Source organism: Eschrichtius robustus, chromosome 3 (genome assembly GCF_028021215.1).
Source record: "Eschrichtius robustus isolate mEscRob2 chromosome 3, mEscRob2.pri, whole genome shotgun sequence".
NCBI lineage: Eukaryota > Metazoa > Chordata > Mammalia > Artiodactyla > Eschrichtiidae > Eschrichtius > Eschrichtius robustus.
Window position 1 is genome coordinate 32,966,551 of NC_090826.1, and position 23,189 is coordinate 32,989,739.

At 54.6% G+C, this 23,189-nt stretch overlaps 1 protein-coding gene across 1 annotated transcript; it reads right to left on the minus strand.

The window, feature by feature from the left end:
- Positions 1–3,763: 3,763 nt before the first annotated feature.
- On the minus strand, positions 3,764–19,023 carry COL9A2 (collagen type IX alpha 2 chain). Its single transcript, XM_068537898.1, has 32 exons — positions 18,698–19,023; positions 17,358–17,432; positions 16,101–16,136; positions 15,954–16,016; positions 14,872–14,925; positions 14,713–14,748; positions 14,597–14,620; positions 14,235–14,288; positions 13,829–13,882; positions 13,661–13,708; positions 13,354–13,410; positions 13,225–13,278; positions 12,831–12,884; positions 12,379–12,432; positions 12,228–12,281; positions 12,053–12,106; positions 10,868–10,921; positions 10,449–10,502; positions 10,185–10,238; positions 9,193–9,237; positions 8,763–8,816; positions 8,094–8,147; positions 7,755–7,808; positions 7,598–7,669; positions 7,278–7,313; positions 7,086–7,130; positions 6,966–6,998; positions 6,629–6,775; positions 6,293–6,347; positions 5,774–5,962; positions 4,933–5,010; positions 3,764–4,526 (listed from the first exon to the last, which is right to left on the minus strand). Exons 1-32 carry the CDS (start codon positions 19,010–19,012, stop codon positions 4,327–4,329), a joined length of 2,310 nt encoding a protein of 769 aa, XP_068393999.1. The 5' UTR covers positions 19,013–19,023; the 3' UTR covers positions 3,764–4,326.
- Positions 19,024–23,189: the final 4,166 nt, after the last annotated feature.

Sequence of the window (23,189 nt, forward strand, 5' to 3'; positions counted from 1 at the left end):
AATAAATAAATAAATAAATATTAAAAAAAAAAAATACTTCCAGCAAGAAGTAAAAATGGAACCTGGGGTGGTAGTCAGGGAAGTGATGGGAAGTGGTTGGATTCTGGAAATATTTTGAAGGCTGAGCCAACAGGATTTGCTGATGGATCAGAGGTGAGGTGCAAGAAAGAAAGTGGAGTAGAGAATGCCTCCAGCACATTTAGCTTAAGTAACAGAAGGGATGGTGTTGCCAGTAACTGAGATGGGGAAAGGGGGACAAGGGAGGAATTTTGGAGGGGCAGAGCATTTTAACATTTCCCTCATGTTAAAATTGAGATGTCTACTAGATGTCTAGCTAGAAGCCAGACTATACAACCTTTTATTCCCATAAAAGGGAGCAAAAAGTATGGGATGGTAGCCATAGGGAGAAGTGGGGTTGAGAGAGATTTCATTTTTTAACATGACAAATGGGGATAATACCTGCTTTGCAGGGCTGTCTTAAGGGTAGAATGAGATCATGTTTGCAGGGTGTTTAGTACAATAGCTGATAATAATAAGAGCTCAATAACTGGTTAATAATGATAATTGTTAATAATGATATGAATAATTCACCATAATTGCTATGATGTAAATAAGCACAAAACCAGAAATGCCTAACCCAGCTGGCAGTTGGGGTGAGGAGAGGATTACTGGAAGACATGATCAAGTTTTGAAAGAGGAGTAGGAATTGGCTAGACAAGGAAGGACAAGGGGGTGGTATTCCAGGGACAGAGGTACAAAACCATGAGAACATGTGGCATTTGGGGGATTATGAGAAGTCAGAGTGAGAAATGTGGCTAGAGAGGAAGACGGGCCAGGTGTAAAGGCCTGTGTGCCATAATAAAGCAAATGGATATTATCCTGAATAATATAATCATGCATTTTGCTAATATGTATTAAGTCCCTGCTAAATACCATACATTGTTGTAGGCTCTGAGGGTACAGCAGGGAACAGGACAAAATCCCCTGCTTCACAGAGCTTACATTCTACTTGAGACAACAGCGCTCACAGAATGAATGAATATTTGCTAAACAAATGAGTGAAAAGGTGGTTGACAGGGTTGGAGATGAATTAGCAAGAAGGGGTGAAGGCAGAAGGAGTTAAAGATGATGCAGGTTTCAGGCCTGGGTACCGGCTAGATGGTAGAACTAGTTACTGAGATAGGGGACCCTGAAGGAACAGGTTAGGGGCAGGGGGTGACCAGTTTGGGATGAGCTGAGTTTGAGGTGCTTATCAGAGAGGGTGTGCAAGGGGCAAAGGACACATTTCTTCTCATCCACTTGACTTCAGTTGGTTGTAACCTCATGAACAGCATGACAGAGGTCCGTTAACCAGGACAACTGGCTATGGGTCCTGTGACCAATGGAAGCCTTCCTTTACAGGTAAGATACAAGCCCACCATTTATCCTGGGGAAATGTCCGCCCCCACCAGGATCTTTTGGATTAGCCTGTCTGCTGCTGCTTCACTGCTCTTGCCAGTGCTTACCTGGCAGAGGGTTTGTCAGCTTCTAAGCCCACCTGGTGCCATCATATGATACCCATTCCTGGCGGTGGAGGGAATAACCTGGATGCTCTGGGTCATCTTGGAAAATGCCTCAGTCACACACAAGCTGAGACCAAATCCCTTCCTTCCTGGTTTGACGATGGGTGGGGTCTTCTTTGAGCACCCTGAACATATTATTCATTCACTTAACAACTATTTTACTGAGCACCTGCTATGTGCCAGGCACCGTTTTGAGGTTTTGTTTTTGAAACTTTGTTTACTTTTCTCTTTTCAAATGATTTTTTTCATATGTACAGAGGTATGTATGTATATATCTCTGGTGAAACATTTAAGTTCTACCCTCTTAGCAAATTTCAGTTATATAGTCTTATCAACCAGAGTCACTTATGTTTTACCAGGCACTGTTTTACGTGCTGGGGAATGGAGTGGCAAACAAGACCAAAGTTTCTGCCGTTATGGAGCTTGTATGTTGTATGTTATATGTTGTATGTTGAATAGTGATAAGTGCTAAGGAGAAATAGTAAAACCCAAGGTGGGTATCAATATTGGGGTAGGGATGAGAAGGTCACTTTTGAGTAAAGACCTGATGTGAGGTTGCTGACCGTGACACTTTGAAAAAGAACATTCCAGGTAGAGAGCATAAATAGCATGTGTGTTGGTGCAGCATGTTTGAGGAGCAGCACAGGGGCTGGAGTGGCTGGAATGAAATGTACCAGGGTCCAAGCGTGGACATGAGGTCAGAGAGGCTTCTGGGAGAATTGTAAGATCAAAGTAAGGACGTGTGTTTTTCCTGAGTGAATCACCCTCCAGGAAGTATCAGAAAGGCTACCAGCCACTAGTTCCTAGGAATCAGCCCCCTTTTGTCTCCTTCAGGAATGAGGTGTAACTCTGCATAAGATCTGTGAATCGTGTAATTCAAATCCTCCAGTGGAACTACTCTCAGGGAAAGTCACAGAGAGGGAGAAGGAAAGAGGCCAGGGCCAGCACCTGAGGAAAGCTCAAGGAATAGACTGGCTCTCTAAGCCCAAAGTTTCAGGCACCGGGACAAGTAAAGTGACATGGCCTTGGGAAGGAGAACCCTTCCCCAGCAGGTATGAAATGCCTGAGGGCCTGCTGCTCAGGGCCGGGATGCAGCTGCCTCCTGCAGCCCTCATCCTCTAGCCCTCCACTGAGCTCTAGATTCTGCATTCCAGCGGCTCCCCTGGCAGCCACAGCAGCAACGGGGCCTTCTGGCCCCATTGGGGCCTGGGATGCTGTGATTCCGGATTTGCCAAAGCTCTGAGGGTGAAGCCCGCACGCGCGCGCGCGCGCGTGCGTGTGTGTGTGTGTGTGTTGGGGCAGCGGAGGCTACTGAGGGTAGTTCTCGGCATCTGCTGGCCGGAGGAAGAGAAGGCTGCTCCAGCATAAGTGGAGACTTACAGCCAGGTTTAGGGTGAGGTGTAAGAGAGCCCAAGCTTCACAAATGCTGGGACCTCAGGCCGGAGTCCTGTGCCTCCAGGAGGAAGATTGGCAGAATGCTTCATGTGGGGGAATAAATGCCCAAATCAATAATGGCGCAAAGGGATGGGTCACTCCCTGAATTCCCAAAGCTCCCATCATTGCATGGCTCAGAGCTACCTGCCACGCCCTTTCCTGCTCCTGCTGCTTGCAGTGGCCTTGCTGGCCTACACAGCTATGAGGCTGGGAGCCCCCAGACCCACACATCAGATCTGAGTCAGTCTCCCCTAGATGTTCCCTCAGTGAAAGTGGCATGAGTGAATGTCACTTCTGCCCTCATCATCCAGGTCCAGGTCTGTTTTTCTCACAGGCCTAGAAGCCCCTGGAAGGCAAGAGCCAGGACTTACAGTCTTGGCTGCCAACTCCTGCCCCAGGGCCAGCACACGGTGGGTGCCAAAACTCACAGAGGACCTCCTGTGTGTCAGGCCCTGGCAAGACACTGGGTGCGCTCTACTGAATAAATGAGGCAAGGCCAAGTCCTTGCCCAGCTGTACAAAGGCTGGGAAGGATCTGCCCAAAGTTAGACAGAGGGTCACCATCCTAACTCTACCTGCAGCTTCATCCCACAGGTGTTCCTCAAATATGCTGTGCCATCCTCATAATTCAGGATGTACCCAGAGGAAGGTACCCCGCCCTCCACCCTCCCCTTCTGGAGCCCTTGACCATCCTGCTCAGGACGTGGAGGCCCACCCCTAATCCACAAGAAATTAAGCCCAACACTCACATCCTGGTTTGTACCCAAGTCAGGGGCTTTTATTTACAGAAAGGCCTGGGTGGATCTAGCGGTTTGGTGGGAGAGGGTGATGCCAGAAAGGGAAGAGAGATGGGTGTTTAAATACTCAGATGGGAGGAAGGCAGGGAGGAAGTAGTGGACTGGCTTAAGGATGGCCACCTCCAGGCAGTCAGCCAGTAAGCCCAGGGGGTGAAAATGGAATCAGGAACCAGCAAAGGCGTCAGTCCACTTGCCCCAAGGACAAGATGGCCAGTGGAGGATGGTGCAAATTAAGGAGACATTTGTTTTGGTGACATTTGAGCGGTGCTCCGGGAAGGAAAGCCACCCCATCCTCTGGACCTTGCACTCTCCGGTGCCACTTGCCCTGTCTGTTAGCCTCACCTTTTCACTCCGATGTCCTCCCTTCCCTTCCCCCATGTTTTAGAATTTCCTTTTCCTCAGGACTCCTGGGTCCCAGACAAAGGTCCTGGGGAAGCTAGTTTCCTGGGCAGAGGAATGGGATGCATGTCCACCCAGAGGGCACCTAGTCCTTTCACCCTAGGATGCCCACTGGGCTCCGTCTTGGCCTGATGCTCATGGCCCCTTGATGGATCCAGGCTCTGTGAGGCGTGCAGACGTGTAGGCTGAGGCTCCAAGGCAGGCCGCAGGCTCACAGAAGCCTGGCAGCCCCATGGGGCCTGGCAGGCCAGGTCGGCCTGCCTCTCCTGGGGCCCCTGGGACCCCTCGATCTCCATCTTTGCCGTTGATTGCCTGGCCAGGCCGGCCAGGCAGTCCTATGAGAGGGAGAAGGTCAAGACATCAAGGTGGGAAAAATGAAGCCAAGGACACACAGAAAGGAGGGACTCTGCCCCAGACACACAGGTTCTGAGAGAGTCGTGTCTGATTGTCCTTTCCTCCCAACTCCCAATCAGTGACTCTGTCTGGGGAGCACATGCCCCTTCCTTTCCCTCCATGAAGCAGATTTTTGTGCAACCCAGGAAGTCCTCAGAATCCCAGCTGTCCAGTTCTCAGCCAGACCCCACCCAGAGGCTCCTGGGTGCTCCGAAAGTATCAAAAATCGGATGTGTGGGACTGAGTTGGCTGAGCCTGAGGCTTCCATGGAAGAGACCCAGTTGTCTTTGGGTCATTAATCCCAGAGCTGAGGGACACAACTGCCACTGGGCAGCGCCAAGATCTTACCTGGGATCCCTGGGGGCCCAGGCATCCCGGGATGCCCTCGTCCAACTTCTCCCCTATCACCCTTCTCTCCACATTTTCCTGCAGAGAAAGAATCAAGCCTTAGTTTTTCAGAATAGGAAAATGCTTTTTTTCTACTCGGCTTGCTACTTAATTTCTATTTCACACACAATTATTTGTTTTGTGCTAGTTTATAATAGGGGAAAGTTGGACATGACTGCAGAACTGATTAAATAAAGGCAAGTCCAAAGGATGGAAGACTATACAGCTGATAAAGGTCTTTACAGGAAAGTGTCTAATAATAACAACAGTTGGCATTTACTATGTGCCAACTCTATGTAAGTTACCTATAAATGTAATCTTCATGACAACTATGAGGTTGTTGCTATTAATATCCCCATTTTACAGATGATAAATCTAAGACCCAGGAAGATAAACAGGTAAGTTGTTCAGGAGCCACAATGAGAAAGTGGCAGAGTCTGGACTCACACCTGTCTTGTGACTCGAGCTTGCCTTCGTTAGTATTTTCTTAATCTGCCTCCCCACTTTTAGAGACATGGAAGGAGGTTTATGGAGTACCACTAAGTAAATTTAAAACAAACAAAACCCCCCAAAAAGCCCAATCTGTAAAACAGTACATTCATTTCTATCAATTAGCTACTGAAAAAGCAAGCCCAGGAGTCACATGTGGGAGAAATGGGTGAAAGTGTCTATACCTCATCCTGGGAAGGAGAATGATGAAAGATAAAACAGGAGGCGGAGCAATCAACTCAGTAACTGAGACCCCTCAGGGGCTGGTCTTAGCCAAACCCCCATCCCCTGGCCACCACAGAACAGCACTCACCCTTGGGCCCGGTGTTGCCAATCTGACCCACGGCTCCCACGATGCCAGGAATGCCCCGAGGGCCAGGGTGCCCAATGGGTCCCTGTTTGCCTGGGTACCCAGGAGGCCCAGGGGGTCCTGGGAGACCCATCATCCCGGTCGCACCCAGAGCCTCCCGCTTGGCACTCACAGCCATCTCTGCCAGTTGCTCTGGAGGGAGGGAGGGAGACAGAGAAGTCTGTAAGATGGGTGTCAGCTCAGTAAAACTGGGGAAGGCAGAGCATCCCGGCCCCTGGCCCCTGGCCCCTACGTGTGCACACAGAACAGCCTGGGGGTTAACCTCCACCTTCCTCAGGCTGTTTTATGGAGGTCAAAGGTCCTGAGAGGGCAGGGATGTAGGTAAGGTCCCCAGACCCTTGGAGGCAGAGCTGGAAGGGCCGCCCCTGACTGCAGACTCTCCAGCAAGGCCACTTGAAGAGGCTCCTGAAGGATGGCGATGCCCTGACTGTGGGGAGGAGTTGTTGCCCCCCCGCCCCTCACCTTGCAGCATCTTCAGCACCACATCCTCGATGTGCTGGTCACTAGCATCTCGGCCCTGAAAGCAGAGGAGGTCTTTCAGGAAGAAGCCCCTGGCTGCCAGGGCTGACCGCTCCAGCGCTATGACCCCCTCCTGTTCCCATTTTCTCACCAGAAGTATTTTCAGCATCTGACTGAAATCCTTCCTGCACACACACCCATCCTCTCTGACCCTGAGGTTTGGAATCAGCCTCAGGGAAGCCAGCTTCCTCTGGGAATTCCCAGCCTTTGGGGCGATAAGCAGCAACCCAAAGAGATGTCCTTCCAAAGAGACCCCTCCACCCCTGGAGGCCAACTTACCGCCACGCCCTGCCTCCCGGGCTGTCCGGGCAAGCCTCGGTTTCCAGCCAGTCCTCGAGGGCCCGGGGGCCCGGGGTAGCCCTGCACCCCCGGGGCGCCTGCATCCCCGCTGGGGCCCGGATAGCCGGCTTCTCCGCGGACTCCTTGCTGCCGAGCGGGGTGGGTGCAGAGCCGGGGTCAGAGGACGCACGCGCTGGGGGCAGCGGGGGGCGGGGCCGGGGAAGGATGGGATGGGGGGGAGGGAAGCCTGGGGAGCCGCGGTCCTGGTCCCCAGCGGCGCCGAGGGAAGGGGGATGGCGGGAGAGGGGGAAGGTGGTGTCGCGGCTGCAGGACTCACCTGTCCCTTGGGCCCCGGCTCGCCGGACTCGCCCTGAAGGCACAAGGAAGCACGGTCACGAGGGGTCCCAGGGCCCGCCCGCCGCTCCCCCCACCCCGCCGCCCCCCACAGCCGGCTCACCTTCTCGCCTTTCTCTCCTGGGAGGCCAGCCACCCCCGGGTCGCCCTGCAGATTGAGACCGAGTCAGACCGCGGTGGTCCCGCGTGGCGTGGGAGCAGGGGTGGGGCGGCTGTGCTGGCCTGTGACACCCGCGTCCCCCGCCCCGACGCGGGATGCCCAGACGGCGGGGGAAGGGGACATGCTGGCACTCACCACTCCGCCGCGGGGCCCGGTCTTCCCTGGGGAGCCCTGGAGAAAGCGGGCGGGGGGGGGGGGGGTCCGGGGCTTGGTGAGCTCGGGTCCAGGGGAGGCTAGGTCCACAGGGTCCCCCCAACCCCGGCTCCTGGCCACACGCCCCTCTGCAGCTCCGCCGCGCCCCTGCCCCCACCCCCACCCCGGGGTCCCTTGGGACCCGCAGGGAGTACTTTTTCCACGAAGATTTGCGGTGCTCAAGGATCTCACTGCCCTCCACCGACTCCTCCCCCAGAGTCTTAAGGCTTCTTTCCCTGGTATTTTCCAGCCCCATTTGGTACCTTGTCTCCCTTGATTCCTGGCAAGCCTTGGGGCCCTGGAATTCCGGGGGGACCCTGTTCCCCCTTGGGGCCCTGAGGAGAAAAGAAACCAGAGGAGTAAGTCAGATGAGGTGCCCAGACATGCTCCCCATGCCCATCTCAGCCGCCCTGCACTTACCTGTAGGCCTTGAGGGCCTGGCTGCCCCACTGGCCCCCTCTCACCGTGGTCACCCTGAAATGGAAAGTGAAGGTCACATCCGGCTATCAGCGGGGGCAGCCTCTCCCTGCCAGATCCCAGACCCTGCGTGGTCAGGGTGCCCTCCATTCCTGCTGTCACCACCGTGGAGGTCCTTGGCTCCACTTCAGACCAGCAAACTGAGGCCCTGACTGGGAGGCCTCATGCAGGCTGGGCAGGACTGGGCAGGTACTGGAGCCTTGAGAGGACCCAGATCCTGGGTCCAACAGTGCCAGCTGCTGCAGAGGCCCCCAGGGAGGGGCCACTGTGCCAGGCACTTACCTTCTGCCCCATGATGCCCTGGGGACCGATTTCTCCTCGAGGCCCTGGCTCTCCCTGGGGGACAGAGAAATCAGAGGTGAGCAATAGCCTGGAGGATCCCTCCCTTCCACACCTGGCCAGCCCCTACCCACCCTTGGGGCTCAGCTAATTTGCTTCATCAGGAAGACTTCCTTCACCTCCTCTTCTTCCGGTCCCTGTACTTTTCCTTCATAGGACCCAATACAGTTGTAGTCATCATGCGATCATTTATTTAATTTAATGTCTGTCTCTCCCACGAAACTGTAAGCTCCATGTGAGTAGGAGACTGTCTATCTCAGCGTCTAGCGGGTTGCAGATATTTGGTGAATGTTTATGGAATGAATGAATCAATGACTTCCTGCTGGATTCTCAGCCCCAGTCAGTTGGGCCACCTGGAGAGGTCCTACCCCAGGACAGAAGCAGCTCCCACCCTCTCTGCATTGTACACAGGGAAACCGGGGCCCAGAGAGAGAAGAGAGCTTCCCTGGGTCAGTGGCAGAGCCTTGACTGGCACCGAGGGCACCCCTAGGCTAGGGGTCCACCTCATAGTCTCACTCAGGCCCCATACAATGAGTGCAGGGTCCTCAGGCCTGGGGGAGCGGGGGAAGGGAGCAAAGCAAGAGCCCTTGTGTCAGAAGAGGGGACACTCACCTCCTTCCCGGGGGAACCAGAGACTCCTGGGAAGCCTTGCCGGCCTGGCTCACCCTGCAGGAAAACAGAGTTCTGAGGTCAGTCTGTGTAGCCCAGTCAGGCCCTTGGCCTTGGAGAAGCCCAGGGAACCTTAAAAAGACTCTGGAACCAAATGAGTTGGGGAGAGGAGAGGGTTATTGGTGAGGTCCTCTGGACTCCATTGATTTTCCTGTTTCTCATCTAGGTATGCAGCCATGCCATCCTGTCTCCTCTAGCCAGGATGAGGGTGGGAGGGAGGGGACAGGAGGGAGGTGGTTAGGCCCAAGGGACTTGTGTCCAGGCCAAGTCTCTGATCTTGGGCTGAGGACTGGGCCTTGCAGTCTTTAAGCCGTGTCCCTGGTCCCTGCCCCCAGGCTCCCTTGCTCAGATGAAGCCAACTCTGCCCTCTCACCTTGTCTCCAGGGCCTCCTTTTGTCCCAGGCTGGCCGGGCACACCCTGTAGAAGGAAGCTGATGTCAGTTTCTCCCCTGGCAGGGGGAGCCCTGTGCACCTACTGCTTTACCTCCCGGATTCCTCCCCTGCCTTATGGGAGCTGAACAGCAGAAGGCCCAGCCATGAACTTGACTGTGCCTAGCCGCGAATCCCTGGTGAGAGAGTAGGTGGGTACAGAAGGACCTGCCTACAAGTGCCTGTGGTCCATGGGGAGAAGGGGACCACATGTGAGTGCACACAGGAACACAGTCTGCACGTGGACATGTTAGCGGGCCTCGGCCTCAGTACCCCTGGCAGGGAGGGACGGGGGTTCCCAGAAGGTGTGGGATGGAGGTGGGCCTGACGGTGAGAAGGCACAGAGAGATGGGAAGGGCATTCCAAGCAGAGGGACCAGTAAAGGCTTGAACGTGTGGAGGCAGAAAAGCCAAGGCCATGTTGAGAAGGGAAAGGATGAAGAGAGGCAGTGGCTGATGAGGCGGAGGGATAGGCTGGGGTCCGATTATGGTGGTCCTTAGATGCTAAGGTGAGCTGCGAGGACGAGGGGTGTAGCTGTGCTGTTCACAACTTTCCCTGCCACTTACTGGACCTCAGTAACTCTATTGAATGACTGGACAGAATGACTTTTTCCTGGAGGCAGCAGGGGAGGGGGAGCACGGAAGGTGTTTAGCAGGGAAATGGTCAGATTCCACTTAGCCAACATGGACGGTTGGAATGGTCAAAGAGAAGGCCGGAGCAACTGTCCAAATGATGAAGCCCAAGCCAGGCCAGACTTGGTGAGGAGGCCTGAGCTGGGTGGGGACAGGGACTGGAGCACGAGCCCTGGGTGTGTGACTTCCATCTCATCAGCCACTCACGCCACCGTGGGGAGGTGGGCCACAGGGTGCCTGGCCTCCTGGAGGAGGATAAGCAACTTGCTGTGTGGCAGCCCCCACGGCTCCGCCCCATACTCACCACTAGGCCCTGGTGGCCCGGGTTTCCTGGCCGCCCCACCTGTCCTGCGCTGCCCTGCGAGAGACAGAACCAGAGACACAGATGAGTCTCCCACCCGAGTGGAGGCAGGGAAACTGAGGGCCCGAGGCAACCAGGAATGTGTCCGTGACACGCGTGAGGATCCCAGGCTCCTGGGCCTCCAGGCTCAGTGTGATGGGACTCAGAGCCTCAGCCGGAAAGGGCCCTGACCCTTGCCCCAATCCCACCAGCCGTCCCCACTCCTACCTTCATGCCAGGTGTGCCTGGGGTCCCGTCCTTGCCGTCAATGCCTGGTGGGCCCTGCTCAGGAGGAAAGTCGAAGGGACACTCACAATGGGGAGATGCCTAGGGTCAGGCCACCCACCCATGTCCCTGTGCGTAGGAAGTGAGTCAGGTCATCTTGGGAAGCCCCACCAGCCAATTGGGGGTGGAAGTGGGAAGGGATTTCGTGGGATGGACCACAGTCCTTCCCTTGTGTGGGTGATAAGTGTCCCAGGACCTCTCCTACATCACCACCCTATTTACAGGTGAAAAAACTAAGGCACAGAAAGAGGGCATTTCCCGAGGTGACAGCCCACTGGCAACAGAGTTCAGTCTAGAATCCCAGGCTCCTCCTCCTCTGGGGGCTTGGACAGCTGCCTGGACCCCGCCCTCTGTCCACTTACGGTTGCTCCCTTCGGGCCTGTTATTCCCTGGGGTCCTCGGATACCTTGGCTGCCCTGCAAAGTAGACAGAGATCAGATCACCTTCAGGAGGCTGAACTCCTGTCTGGCTGTTCAGAGAAGGGAACAGCTGAGAACAGTGACCTCCGGGTCCCAGGGTCCCTGTGGCACAGGCCATGCTGTGCGGGGGCCGGAGGAGAGGGGCCTAGTTGTGTGAGTTTGCCCTGGACCTAGCGGGAGGGAGCAGAGGTCAGCACCAAGCAGGCTGGGCTGGAGCAGAACAGGGGAGGAGCCAGCGCTGAGACCCACCAAGGCCCCGAGTGACACTGATGTGAAGAAACACAGCAACTAAAGACAATGTGTGCACTTGGTTTGGGTCTTGATTTGAACAAGAACCCTGAAAAGACATTTTTGAGATCACTGGGAAAAACTGACTACGAGCTGATGATTAGATGATGTTCAGGAATAATTGATAATTTTGTTGGTGTGATAATGATATCGTGGTTATGTGAGGAAAGAGCCTTATTTGTAAGAGATACATTCAAAAGTGGGTAACATGACGTAATGTTAAGAATTTGCTTGAAAATATCAGAGCAAAGCAATGAAGTGAAGGAAAGAAAGGGAGAAGAGGATGGATGAAGTGAGAGCGGTAAAAGGTTAATTTGGGGAGGTAGGTACATAAGAGATCACTATATTATTCGCCCTACTTTTGCGTTTGTCAAAAAACTTGCACAATAAAAAAACTAACAAAAAGAAAAACAACCCTAACTTTACCTTCTGCTCAATTTTTCTGTAAACTCAGAACTGCTCAAAAGAGATAGTCTTTTACTTTAAAAAAAAGAGAGAGTTAAGAGAACTGGGATCGGACCAAATCCCATTAGCCCCATGACTGATTCCCTGGAATTTCATTGTCTGGCCCCAGTGACCGTGGGACTGCATTACACGGTTCTCCCAAAGTCTGAATTTGATCAGCAACAGGCTGGGCTTGGAGGAGGGGGCTGCTGGGGCTGGCTGGGCTCTGGGCACAGACGTTCCTCCCTCACATCAGTCACCCACACGCACAGACATGCAGAATAACGTATGCACACACACACACACGTTTGTGCACGCACGTGAGCCTTGGGTGGAGCTGAGTTCACCCAGTTCTCCCCAGGGGCCGTGACTGGACAGGGGTGCCTGAGGACTCACCACGTCACCCTTCTCCCCAGCTCGGCCTGGTGGCCCCGGAGGACCTTCCTCACCCTGGCAAGAAGGACAAACAGAAATGCAAGTTATGTGGGCTCAGGCGGAGCCGCACCCCTCTGCAGCCCTAGGAGCTGTGTCTGGAGGAGGTGAGTGTGGGCAGAAGCAGGAGTGGACTCACTGGTGACCCGGCGGCGCCGATGGAGCCCACCATGCCTTTGTACCCGTGAGGACCCTGGGGAGAGGAGAGGTCGCGGGTCAGTGCTGGCTGGACCCCAGAGGCCAGAGGGCTGGTTCCAGCAGCTCTTGCAGGACACCCCAGACCCACTCACCGTCTCTCCTTTGGGTCCCGCCATGCCCGGGTAGCCCCTGATGCCCTGGGGACCCTGTCAAGACAGAAGAATGACAGCGATGGCAACTAGAAGGCCCACTTCATGACACCTTCCCTGACCCCCACCCAATTTTCTCAGTGCCTCTCTGAGGCAGGCACGGAGTCCCTATCACAGACGGTCACTGATGCTCGGAGGTGGGAGAGACTCGCCAGGGTCACTCAGAAGGGACAGTGGCAGAACCTGGGCCTCAGGTGAGTCTTCTGGCTGACAGCCTTGGTTCCTGTCCCCCAGTCTCTCACAGTCAGCCTCAGCCTCCCTCCCCCACCCCCAACCCAGAGACACACCAGCTGGACACAGGTGTCTCTTTCACAAGTTAGAGCCCAGAGCAGGAGAATGACTCCACTAAGGTCTCCCAGGAGAGGTGAGGAGGGCCCTTGGAAAGTGTTCCTTACCGGCGGTCCAGGGATGCCTTGCTCTCCAGAGGCACCCACATCTCCCTTGGGACCCTAAGGGGCAGGAAAGAGCAGTCAGATAGGCAGGCAGATCGAGAGACAAACATACAGACAACCAAAGACACCATCCTCTTCCCAGCAAAAGCAGACAGGAAGGCCTCCTAGAAACCATTCGGTCCCATGTGATGGACGGATGGGGAAATGGAAGCACAGCAAGGAGAACGGACTTGCCCAGGGACACATTGACCTAGAATCTAGTCCTCTTGCCTCCCAGCTCAAGGCTTTATCCCCAGAGCCCCACAGGGGAAGGGGAAGGGAGAAGGATGGGGGGGAGGCTCCTGTAGGGCCCTCTCCACACACACACCCTCCCAGGGCCCTCAGCCCTCACACTCACCGGCTTCCCCTGGCGGCCGGAATCTCCCAGAAGCCCGCGCTTGCCAGGATGCCCCTGCAGGGAAGGAGAGAGCTCAGAGTAGGTCCCCTCCCCACCCCCCATCCCCCAAGACTTGGGCCAGGAGCTCACCTTCACTCCCTGCAGCCCCGGGGGCCCTTTCACGCCCGCTGGACAGTTGGTTGGACACTGGAAAGGAAATCCCGCAGGGCTCTGAGGTCACTGGCCTGCCCCAGGCCAACTGGGCAGTGCTTCCCCATCTTGCCAGCTCCGAGCCCTCCTCCCACCGCACCTGGCTGCACCTCTCAGCTGCAGCCCCTCCCCCCTCCCTCTGACCCTACCTCCTGAAGGAACCTATCTCCTTGCCCGCCCCTCTCAACATGACCCGCCCCTTCCCCCGATTAGCCCCGCCCACCCCCACCCCCGCACCGCCTCTCACCAGGAAGTCCGCGCTGCCTTCCAGACCCTGAATGGTTCCTGGGCGGCCCTGAGAAAAGATGTATGGAGACGGAGCCTGAAGCAAACTGTCCCCACCCCGGGCTTGCGCCAAGGACTCTTGTCCTTCCCCAGCCACACACTGCCGTGTGGGAGGTCTGAGGACACTTACCGGTTTCCCAGGGGGCCCCGGGGGCCCTGCTGGTCCCTCTGGTCCAGGATCCCCCTGGAAGCAAGAAGGGCCCAAATCATACCCTTGTCCAGTCCTGCCTAGGTCACCCCTGCCCCCTCCTCCAGTTCCTGCTACTGCCCTGTCCACCCTGCCCTCCAGGTCACCTCCTGAGATCTGGGCTCTTGGGGAGATCAAGGCCTGATCTTCGGGGGGATGGCCCCAGCCCTTGGACTCCCTGGAAGACCTACCACAGGGTGGGCTCAGCAGGAAGGGTTTCTGCCCTAGACCTGCAGGAGCTCCCTGGTGGCCAGAGGCAGACTCAAGAAATCCTGGAGAGATACTCAGCTTGCCAGCTTAAAGGCAGAGGGCAGGAGGCAGAGTGAGCAGAGGGGTAGCTGGGGCTCACCTTGGGGCCCGTGATTCCCATCTCACCAGGGAGGCCAACAGGTCCAGGTGGTCCCTAGGGACAGAGACATCAGTGGCTGGGATGCCTCAGAGGGTCAGCCCAGCCCTGGCACAGAGGGACCCAGAGCCCTCTTCCCCACTTTCACTTTGCAACCAACACCAGAGAAGCTGACAGATTAGGGCTTTAAGGGCCAGAGAATCTCAGAGCCAGTGGATACGCCCAGAGTTCTCTGACAAGTCTGCCCACTTCCAACACCATCACAGCATGCTGGCCCCTCCCCATGCTGGTCAGTCCCCTGGAAGCCCTCTGTACCCTCCTTCCCGGAGAGTCCCAGGGACTCTGCCCCATCCCTGAAGACTTACAGGAGGTCCGGCGAAGCCAGGGCCCTGGAACAGAAGAAAAGATTAGGTTCATGGCTCCTTTTACAAGTCCCCCTACCCACAAAGGGTCCTTTAAAGCTCTTGCCAGTTATACTCACCGGCAGGCCGGGGGGACCTGGGAGCCCAGGCTGGCCCTGCAAGAGCAATGGAGAGGCTCAGAGGCTGGGGTCTCCTGGGTCCCTGATCCTGTCTGCAGAAGCCCCTCCCAAACTCTGGCGCTAGATTGCCCGTGCTGAGGCCCCCAGCAGGCTACTTACCTTGACTCCAGGGATCCCCATAGAACCAGGCTCCCCCTTGGCTCCAGTTAGACCCTGGCGAAGAAAGAGAAGGTATATCCGTGAGAGACGAACCTGCTCCCTGACCCACGGGGCAGGGCGGGTCCAGAGGTCTCTCCTGGGTGGGCCCAGGCTGCCTTTCACCACACTCCATGAAGGCCTAAGGGCATCAACACCTCACTTCCCTTCCGCCGGTTCCCACCATAGCCCTTGACAATTATTGTCTTTTGAAAGATGAGAAACCAAGGCCCAAAGATTTGTCAGCCCAAACCTCATGCCTCAAGTCTAGGAGTCTAGAAAACCTAGATAGACATAGGTCTGGATTAGCCATTGTCTTGATGTCTGCCCTTGGCAACTTTTTCTGAGCCTTAGTTTTCTCATCTGCAAAATGGATTAATAATCATGCTTGCTTCTCTGGGTGGCTATGAAAACTGATGTGGAAGGCAATATACTTTGTAATCTTTGCAGGGTGTGGACGAGTTGGAACGGCCCTGGTGGCTGGTCACAGCCCTAATGGGCACCTCTTGCACCAGCAGGGCAAAGGCAACTCATGGGGTCCTCTTCTTCCTCCCATCTTTCAGTGACTGACTCAAATGTATGCCCCAAGAAGAAGACTTCCCAATGCCCCTAGCTGTGTCCAGGAGCCTGTGACCTTGGGGTCCCCGGGAACTCTGTGGTATCAGCCAAATAATGTTCCTCTCCTGAGTGGTGCCTGGGGCTGTGATGGGTGGAGTGGGGAAGGAAAAAGGAGAGGAAGGGAGAGGGAGCATAAGGGCAGCTCTGCCCAGAGTATTCAGTTTGATACTTGGGGGCCAGAAATGTGAGACTAAATTCTGGCTGCTGCTGATGAGCAGAACCTGTCTCTGGACCCCCATTTGCTTGTGATTCAATGCTCCTGGGGTGGGTGTGAGGTCACAATCTCATATGAAGGTGAGCGGGGCTCACAGCTGTAGAGTCTCCATCCTGCTCTGAATAGCAGATCAGGGAAGATGCCAGAATTGGGTTCTGGAAGTCAGTGGGTGGAGCCCTAACCTGCTCTACCTGACGCTCAGGTAGGTACTCACGTCAATCCCGGGCTTGCCGTCTGGCCCATCTGGCCCCGCTTTGCCAGGCTCTCCCTTAGGTCCCTTGAAAACAGAGGTGGAGCAAACATTAGACACAGGAGGGCAAGACCTGGAAGGGTCAGAGGTCAAGGAGGAAAAAGCACTCACCGGAGGGCCAGCTTTCCCAGGGGGCCCCTTGTCACCCTGCAAGATACAAGTTGTTGAGACAGCACACTATGGCTCGTGCTCCCCCAGATGGGCACACACAAGCCCTGGCTGGCCCGGCCCACACGCTCCTCTCCTCACTCTCCTCTCTTCTGTCCTGGGCCCTCTCAAGCCTTGTGCTTTTTAGAAAAATAGCTCCCTTTCCCGCAAGAAAACCATAGGTGGATTGAGACCAATCCCAGGCAGGCTGCAGAGGGTGATAACAGCATGCGAGTGGGTTCTCGTCATGCCAGTGTTGGTAAGGGGCCAGTTAGGAGACCTGCGAACAGGGTTGTTGGCTCCAAGTTACCTCGGAGAGCAGGTGCCTCTTGGATTTGAGCAAGTGTGGGGAGAAACATGGGGTTTTTAGGAAAACATGAAGGGGAGGTAAGCGAAGGGGGCAGTGACGGCCTTCTGGGTTGGGGTCAGGAAAACGAGATGGGGCAGGGGCAAGGACCAAGGGGACAGATTCAATCTGTCACCAAGGCAAGAAGGACCTCCTTCCCCTGTGACAAAGGACCCTTGGTGGAGGACAGACATGGGCTGTGGAATCACATTCAGCCCCAGAGAGACATCCAGGCATTTCAGAGCCTGTGGCGGCCAGAGAGCCTGGCAGGGACCCTGTGCCCTGTGTTTGGAGGGTGGGGCACCAGGTTGAATAGAAGGCTGTCGAGATAAGTAAACATGGGGTTGACCTCCTGGGGGAGCATCCAGAATGAGGTATTTAACCCTCACTGTGGTAGGGAGAGCAGGGAACGAGACCAGCTGGTTCTAAATCGGGGAGAAAAATGCAAAGGGAAGAGACGGGAGTCTGGCCCTAGCTGGTCAGCGGTCTGGCCAAGGCTCCCAAGCTACCCTGAAGAAGCATCCAGACGTGCCAGGGGGCAGGGCGAGGAGGCAGGGCGCCTCCCACCCCCAAAAAGAAGGGAGGAGGGGGCGAGGGATAAGGAATCGCTGTGAGCTGTGGCGGGCAGACCGAACAGCAGCTCCTTGTCCGCCGGCGGCTATAACGGGCTCTGCATCTCGGGGCTGGTTTGAGGTTTTTGTAGAACAAACGGTCTCCTTGTGGTGCAGGCCGGCGCCGCCTACTGGCAACAGGGGGCACTGCATCTCCAGGCGTCAACCTCACCGCCCCGCCCCCCGCCCCCTACTCCCAGGGCTCACAAAGTTCCCCTTTGTCCGCCGCCTCTCTCCCCGTCCCGTCCCAGGTTAGAGACTCACGTCGATTCCGTCGGATCCAGGCACTCCCGGTGGCCCTGGGGGGCCCGGGGGGCCCCGCTCTCCTGGTGGACCTCTCTGAAAACACATACAGGGGTGCAGCCCTCAGATAGTGCAGGGAACTGGGCATCCAGGAGTGCACCTCTCCCCGAGGAAATGGAGCTCCTCAGGGAGCCGCGAACTCCCCGTTTATTGAGAACCCACTGTGTACCAGATATTGTGTACCATTACATATATTATCTTCTTGAATGCTTAGAACTGTGAGGCCGAAACTAAAAAACCCCAGTTTGCAGTTGAGGAAACAGGCTCTGAAAGATGAAGGGGTCCGTGATCACCGGAAGTAAGCGGTGGAGCCAGAATTCCGTCCTAGGTCTCCCCAACTCCTTCCACTGTACCATGTTGCCCTTGCGCTGTCGTGGGTGGGAACAGATGGAGATGCTAATGGTTCAAATAAATAACCGATGGTAAGGAAGATGGTGCCTAGAGACGCTTGGTCCTCAATGGACGGTTGCTCGGATTCTTTTTAGGTGAACAACAGATACTGAAGGTGAGTAGGTACCCCTTCCTCTCCCCCCGGTGCGGATAAAGTCCGACGGGACAGCTGGGGAGGCGCAGAGAGACGGGGCGTGGGGGGACCCAGGGAAGGGAAGCCTGTTCTCTCCTCCTGTTCAGAGCACCCCTCTCGCAGCACCGCTCCTCCGTCCTCCCTTAGGTGGCTCTCTTACGGGGCCACCCCCGCCTCGGGTGGGGGTCCCCCGCCTGCCAGGTGCCCGCGCCCTCCCCAGGCCGAGAAGTGCCAGGCTGGCGCCCGGCAGGCCCCAGATGGCGCCCGGGCCCTGCCCCTCCGCGCCCGCGTCCCGTTAGGCCCCCTCCCCCCAGCCGGCCCTCGAAAGTGAGACGCGAGCGCGCGAGCCCGGCAGAGAGGCAGCAGCCAGCGAGAGCGGCGTCTGGCTGGAGCCGGCGCCCCCTGGGAGGCGGCGGGGGCGGAGAATCCGGAGCCCCGTGAATGGGCACCATTGTGTCCCCCGCCACCTGGGCTCTCCGGGCTGCCAGGACCCGGCGCCAGCTCTCGCCGCACGCTGCCCGTCCCAGGCAGGGCCGAGCATCTCGGGACAGGGTCCCTCTGGCTCCCCGGCTCATCCACCCCCTTTCACTGTGCCGAGACGCTCCCCGTTTGTGCCCCTCCTAAGGGGACGTGCGCCGCGGGACTGTCCGAAGCTGCCCCTCGCGCTAGGGAGTGTCAGCAGAGGGTGGGGGTCAGGCAGAGAGAGCCCTTGGCTAGACCGCGGGATGCTGAACCCCGGACCCAGACCCCGCAGTCCGGACCCCGGCGCGGGACTTACGATCTGCGCCAGGGCGAGCCCGAGCACCTGCAGGAGAACCAGGAGGCTGCGGCGGGCGGCCGCAGGGGCCATGGCGGGCGGCAGACTCGAGGAGGATGGGTGCCGGCTCCGCGCACGCACCGACCGCTGAGGCTCCCGGCGCGGCCGCGCTAGCTGCTCTCTCTCGGACGGGGCGGGTCCGGCCTCCCGAATATGCGGCGGGGCGGGGCGGGGGGCCCGCGGGGGTCTGTCACCTGAGAGGACCCGGGGAGGGAGGCCGGCGCCCTCGGCCCAGCTCCGCCCCGCTCCGTCCAGCCGCCAGCGCCCACCCTCCATCCTCGCCTCGGGCTTCCCCGAGGCATCGGCCGGGTAATCCGAAGAGCCGCCAGGGTGCGGGACGGGGACCACGCCTCCGTTTCTCTCTGAGGAGGCAGAGGGCCTTCCCAGGTCCCTGTCCAGCCTGATCTCTAGGACCCAGCCCCTTCCCCCGACCCACAGTCCGCGTCCCATCCCCTGAGCCACGTCTTCGGCCACTTCTGCCTGCGAGCCCCGGCCTGGGTGCTCTACGCCAGGGCCCAGGCCCAGGGCGCCTCAGGTTCTGCAGACCTTGGAGCAGGCTCTGCCCCTCCCCACCCACCTCGTTCCTCTCCACATACAGTCAGTCAGGCCTCTTCCATATTAAAACGTACCAAGACCCTTCCTGCATCAGCCATCCTGTGAATACCCACTCCGCCTCCTCCCTCTGGCTTCACTGCTAACACTAGCACTTCTAAACTTCCTCATCTTCCTCTCATCTCCCTGCTTCCGCCCCTGCTGGAGGTCACCACTGAGGCTTAACCCCTCTTCAGTCCTCCAGTCGTGAAGCTGTTGGCACCTGGGTCTGCCTTGGCCATTCCATCCTTGAAGTCTTCCCTGTCCAGGTGTCCACCATCCAGCCCTTCTTCTATTGCTTTTTCTTCTCTGCAGCTCCCTTAAGCACCAGAGTCTGTGGCATTGGCCAGCTGTCTCCCTCCAAGTGATCTCCTCCCTGATCATGGAAACAACCATCACCTTATTTACCGGTTTCCAAAATAACCTCTCTCCAGAGTTTCTTACCTTCCCTTTCATTCACTTAAGCAATGTTGGTAGAGTGCTTTGGAATCTGACTCTGTCACTGAGTATGACCACAGGACCTAAAACCATATGAAGTCTCAGTTTGCTCATCTGTAAAAAGGAATAATAGTCCCTATCTTACAGGGTTTTTGTGAAGACTGAACGGGATGATGCATATGATGTCCTTAATCTAGCAAGCAGCACATAGTAGGTGCTTGATACATTTCTGCTTTCATCATGATTTATTGAGGACTTTCTGTGTACCAGTCCTGCACCCAATGTGGGGAAGACAACCGCAAGCAGGTCAGCTAAAATAGTGAAGGAGAATACTCTCTGGAACCTGGGAAAGTTCAACTCCATTGGGCATGTTGGCAAAGGGCCTTGGGCTTTGAAAGGGGTTCCTGGAGCTGAGTTTGGGAGAAAGGGCTTGAGAGAACTTAATTGCACTGCCTAACAGAGTGAAGAAGAATTTGAAGTTTGTAGGAAGTAAGATGAGAGGAGGAGGAGGCGACAGAGGGCTGATGGGTACTGCCTGGGTGCGCGGAACGATTTGTAAAGGACGTCTAAGAAATGGGATGTACAAAGTAGTTGGTTTTATGTTGTTTATTTCTTCCTCTCTTTGTAGACTAAGCACACAAAAGCCTCTGAGGTGTAAGTGTTGTTTGTGTGTGTGTGTGTGTGTGGAGACTGTGGAAAGGGGATGAGCTTCACATTTGGACAGCACACGAGTGTATTCATTGTTTATCGCAGCGTAACAAACCATCTAAAAACTGAGTGGCTTAAGACAACCATTTCTTGGATTGGGAATTCAAGAATGGCTCTGCTGATTGGTTCTGACTTGAGGTCTATTACAAGGTTGCAGTTAGATGGTGACTGGAGTTGGAGTCAGCAGGAGCCTTCTTCACTCATGTGTCTGGTGTCTGTACTGGGAAGCCTCCAATAGGCTGGAACAAATGGAATTTCTTGGGCAGCTCTCTCCTTGATCCTTTTGTGAGCTTGCCACAAGTATCTCCCACATGGCAGCTTCAAGGTAGCTGAACTTCTTACACAGCAGTTCAGTGAGAGCAGGACAATACCAGACTAAAGCAGAATTGCCTCCCAGGACCCAGGCTCGGAAGTCACAGTGTCAATTTCAGCACATTCTTTTGGTGCAGGCAATTACAAAGGTTTGCCCAGTTTCAAGGGGAAGGAACAGAGACCCCCAACTCTTGATGGATGAGTGTCAATGTCACAATTCAAGAAGAGCATGGGGGCCCAGACAAGATGTCAGCCTTCGGGTGAGTACTCCCAGGTATGTTCACCACCAGCTTTTATGTCCCAAGAGAGGGCCCCCCCTACCTCCCCAGGAGACCCTCCAAGACCAGTAGGAAGAAGCAGAGACATGAGGAATGCACATGCATAAAAGAAAGACCGTGTGAAATCACAGCGACAAGGCAGCCACTTGTAAGACAAGGAGAGAGGTCTCAGGAGAAACCAACCCTGCCAGCACCTTGATCTTGAACTACCAGCCTCCAGAATTGTGAGAAAATAAAATTCTGTTGTTTAAGTCAACAAACAACAACCAAAAAAACAAAACAACCCCCCCCCCCCCAAAAAAAGAGGAAGAGCATGGAGGGCGGGACATATATTGGTGCAGCCATCTTTGGAAAGTACAACCTAGCACACTCGGGCTTATAAACTGAACCAATTCAGTGGAAGCTTAAGCTCAAAGCAGGAGCTGATCAAGAGAAATCTTAGACACAAGACATGGATCAGAGGTTCCAGCCAATCTCATATAGCTGTTAAGGAACAGGGAATAAATGGAGAGTCATATATCCACATTCCTGGATAGGAAGTCTCAATGTTGCAAAGATGTCAACTTAAGTCTATAAATTCCACGCAATCCCAATCAAAATCGGAATGCAGTTTTTATGAAATTTGACAAACTGATTCTAAAGAGAGATTCTAGGAGAGAAATGGCACGAAAATAGCCAATAAAAAATTTAAAAGCAAATGAGAAACATCTTTCCCCACCAGCGATCAAAACATACTATATAGCAAGTATTGTTTTATCAACCCAAGTATAGAAGAAAGACAGAAGACACATACACACACTTATCACATATATTTAATCTACGATAAAGGTCTATATATTTAGTTTATGATAACGGTTAACTTTAAGATCATTGAGGAAAATGTAGATCAGTCAATGAATTTTGAAGCAATTGGATATATATTCAGAAAAAAATGTCAATTTTGTAGTAAGGAAAACTTTCCTGAGCAATAGACAAAACCATGAAAAGATGTTTAAATGTGACTTCACAACACTTTTAAAATGTCTTTTATTTTATTTTATTTTTAAAAATTTTTGGCCGCGTTGGGTCTTCGTTGCTGCACTTGGGCTTTCTCTAGTTGCAGTGAGTGGGGGCTACTCTTTGTTGCGGTGCAGCCTTCTCATTGCAGTGGCTTCTCTTGTTGCGGAGCATGGGCTCTAGGCGCGTGGGCTTCAGTAGTTGTGGCACACGGGCTCATTAGTTATGACTCATGGGATCTAGAGCACAGGCTCAGTAATTGTGGCGCACGGGCTTAGTTGCTCCGCCGCATGTGGGATATTCCCGGACCAGGGCTTGAACCCGTGTCCCCTGCATTGGCAGGCAGATTCTTAACCACTGCGCCACCAGGGAACCCCCTAAAATGTCTTTATAATAAAAATGTTTAGATAAAATTAAAAGATGGAGAGAAAATATTCACCATCTACATTAGCAGACAAAGAATTAATATGGATAACATACAAAGAACTCTTACAAATCAATAAAGCAAGCTCTATCAAACACTTCAAAGGAATATCTAATTTGAATCTTCTACAAGCTTTTTAGAGAATGGAAAAATAAAGAACGCTCTCAAACTCATTTTATGGGGCTGATATAACCTTGATATCCAAACCAGTGATGGGCTGTAAGAGAAAGGAATATGGGAGACCAATCTGTCTTATGAACACAGATGGAAAAATCCTATTTAAAATACTAGCAGAGTGAATGTAGCAATCTATTAAAAGATACATCATGACCAAGTTAGTTTTATACCGAGTTTAAAATTAGAAAATCTATTAATGTAATTCACCACATTATTAAAGAAGAAAGGTTTAAGGTCACTTCAAAATGCCAAAAAAAGAAACTCAAATGTCTGCTCTTGTCTTTCCACCTACCATAGTAATTACCTCTGCAAGAATAAACCTGAAAATGGTGGCCCAAGAAACCAGGTACTAGACCAGAAGGAAACATTGACATCACACCCTACCAGCCTCATCTCTCCCAAAGGATGCACAGAGCCTGGATGCAGCATCATTAGTCATTAGGGAAACGCAAATCAAAACCACAATGAGGTAGTACTTCACACCCACTGGGGCGGCTATAATAAAAAATTAGGTAATGAAAATGTTAGC

What these genes read in the sequence shown, in the direction of transcription:
- COL9A2 (XM_068537898.1), bottom strand. Translation starts at nt 19,012, where the DNA reads ATGGAGGGTGGGCGCTGGCGGCTGGACGGAGCGGGGCGGAGCTGGGCC. An exon ending in CGGGGCTGCAGGGAGTGAAG is followed by an intron (nt 13,279 to 13,353) that starts GTGAGCTCCTGG and finishes CCTTCCCTGCAG; the next exon opens with GGGCATCCTGGCAAGCGCGG. An exon ending in AGCCGGGGCCCAAGGGACAG is followed by an intron (nt 6,776 to 6,965) that starts GTGAGTCCTGCA and finishes CCCGCTCGGCAG; the next exon opens with CAAGGAGTCCGCGGAGAAGC.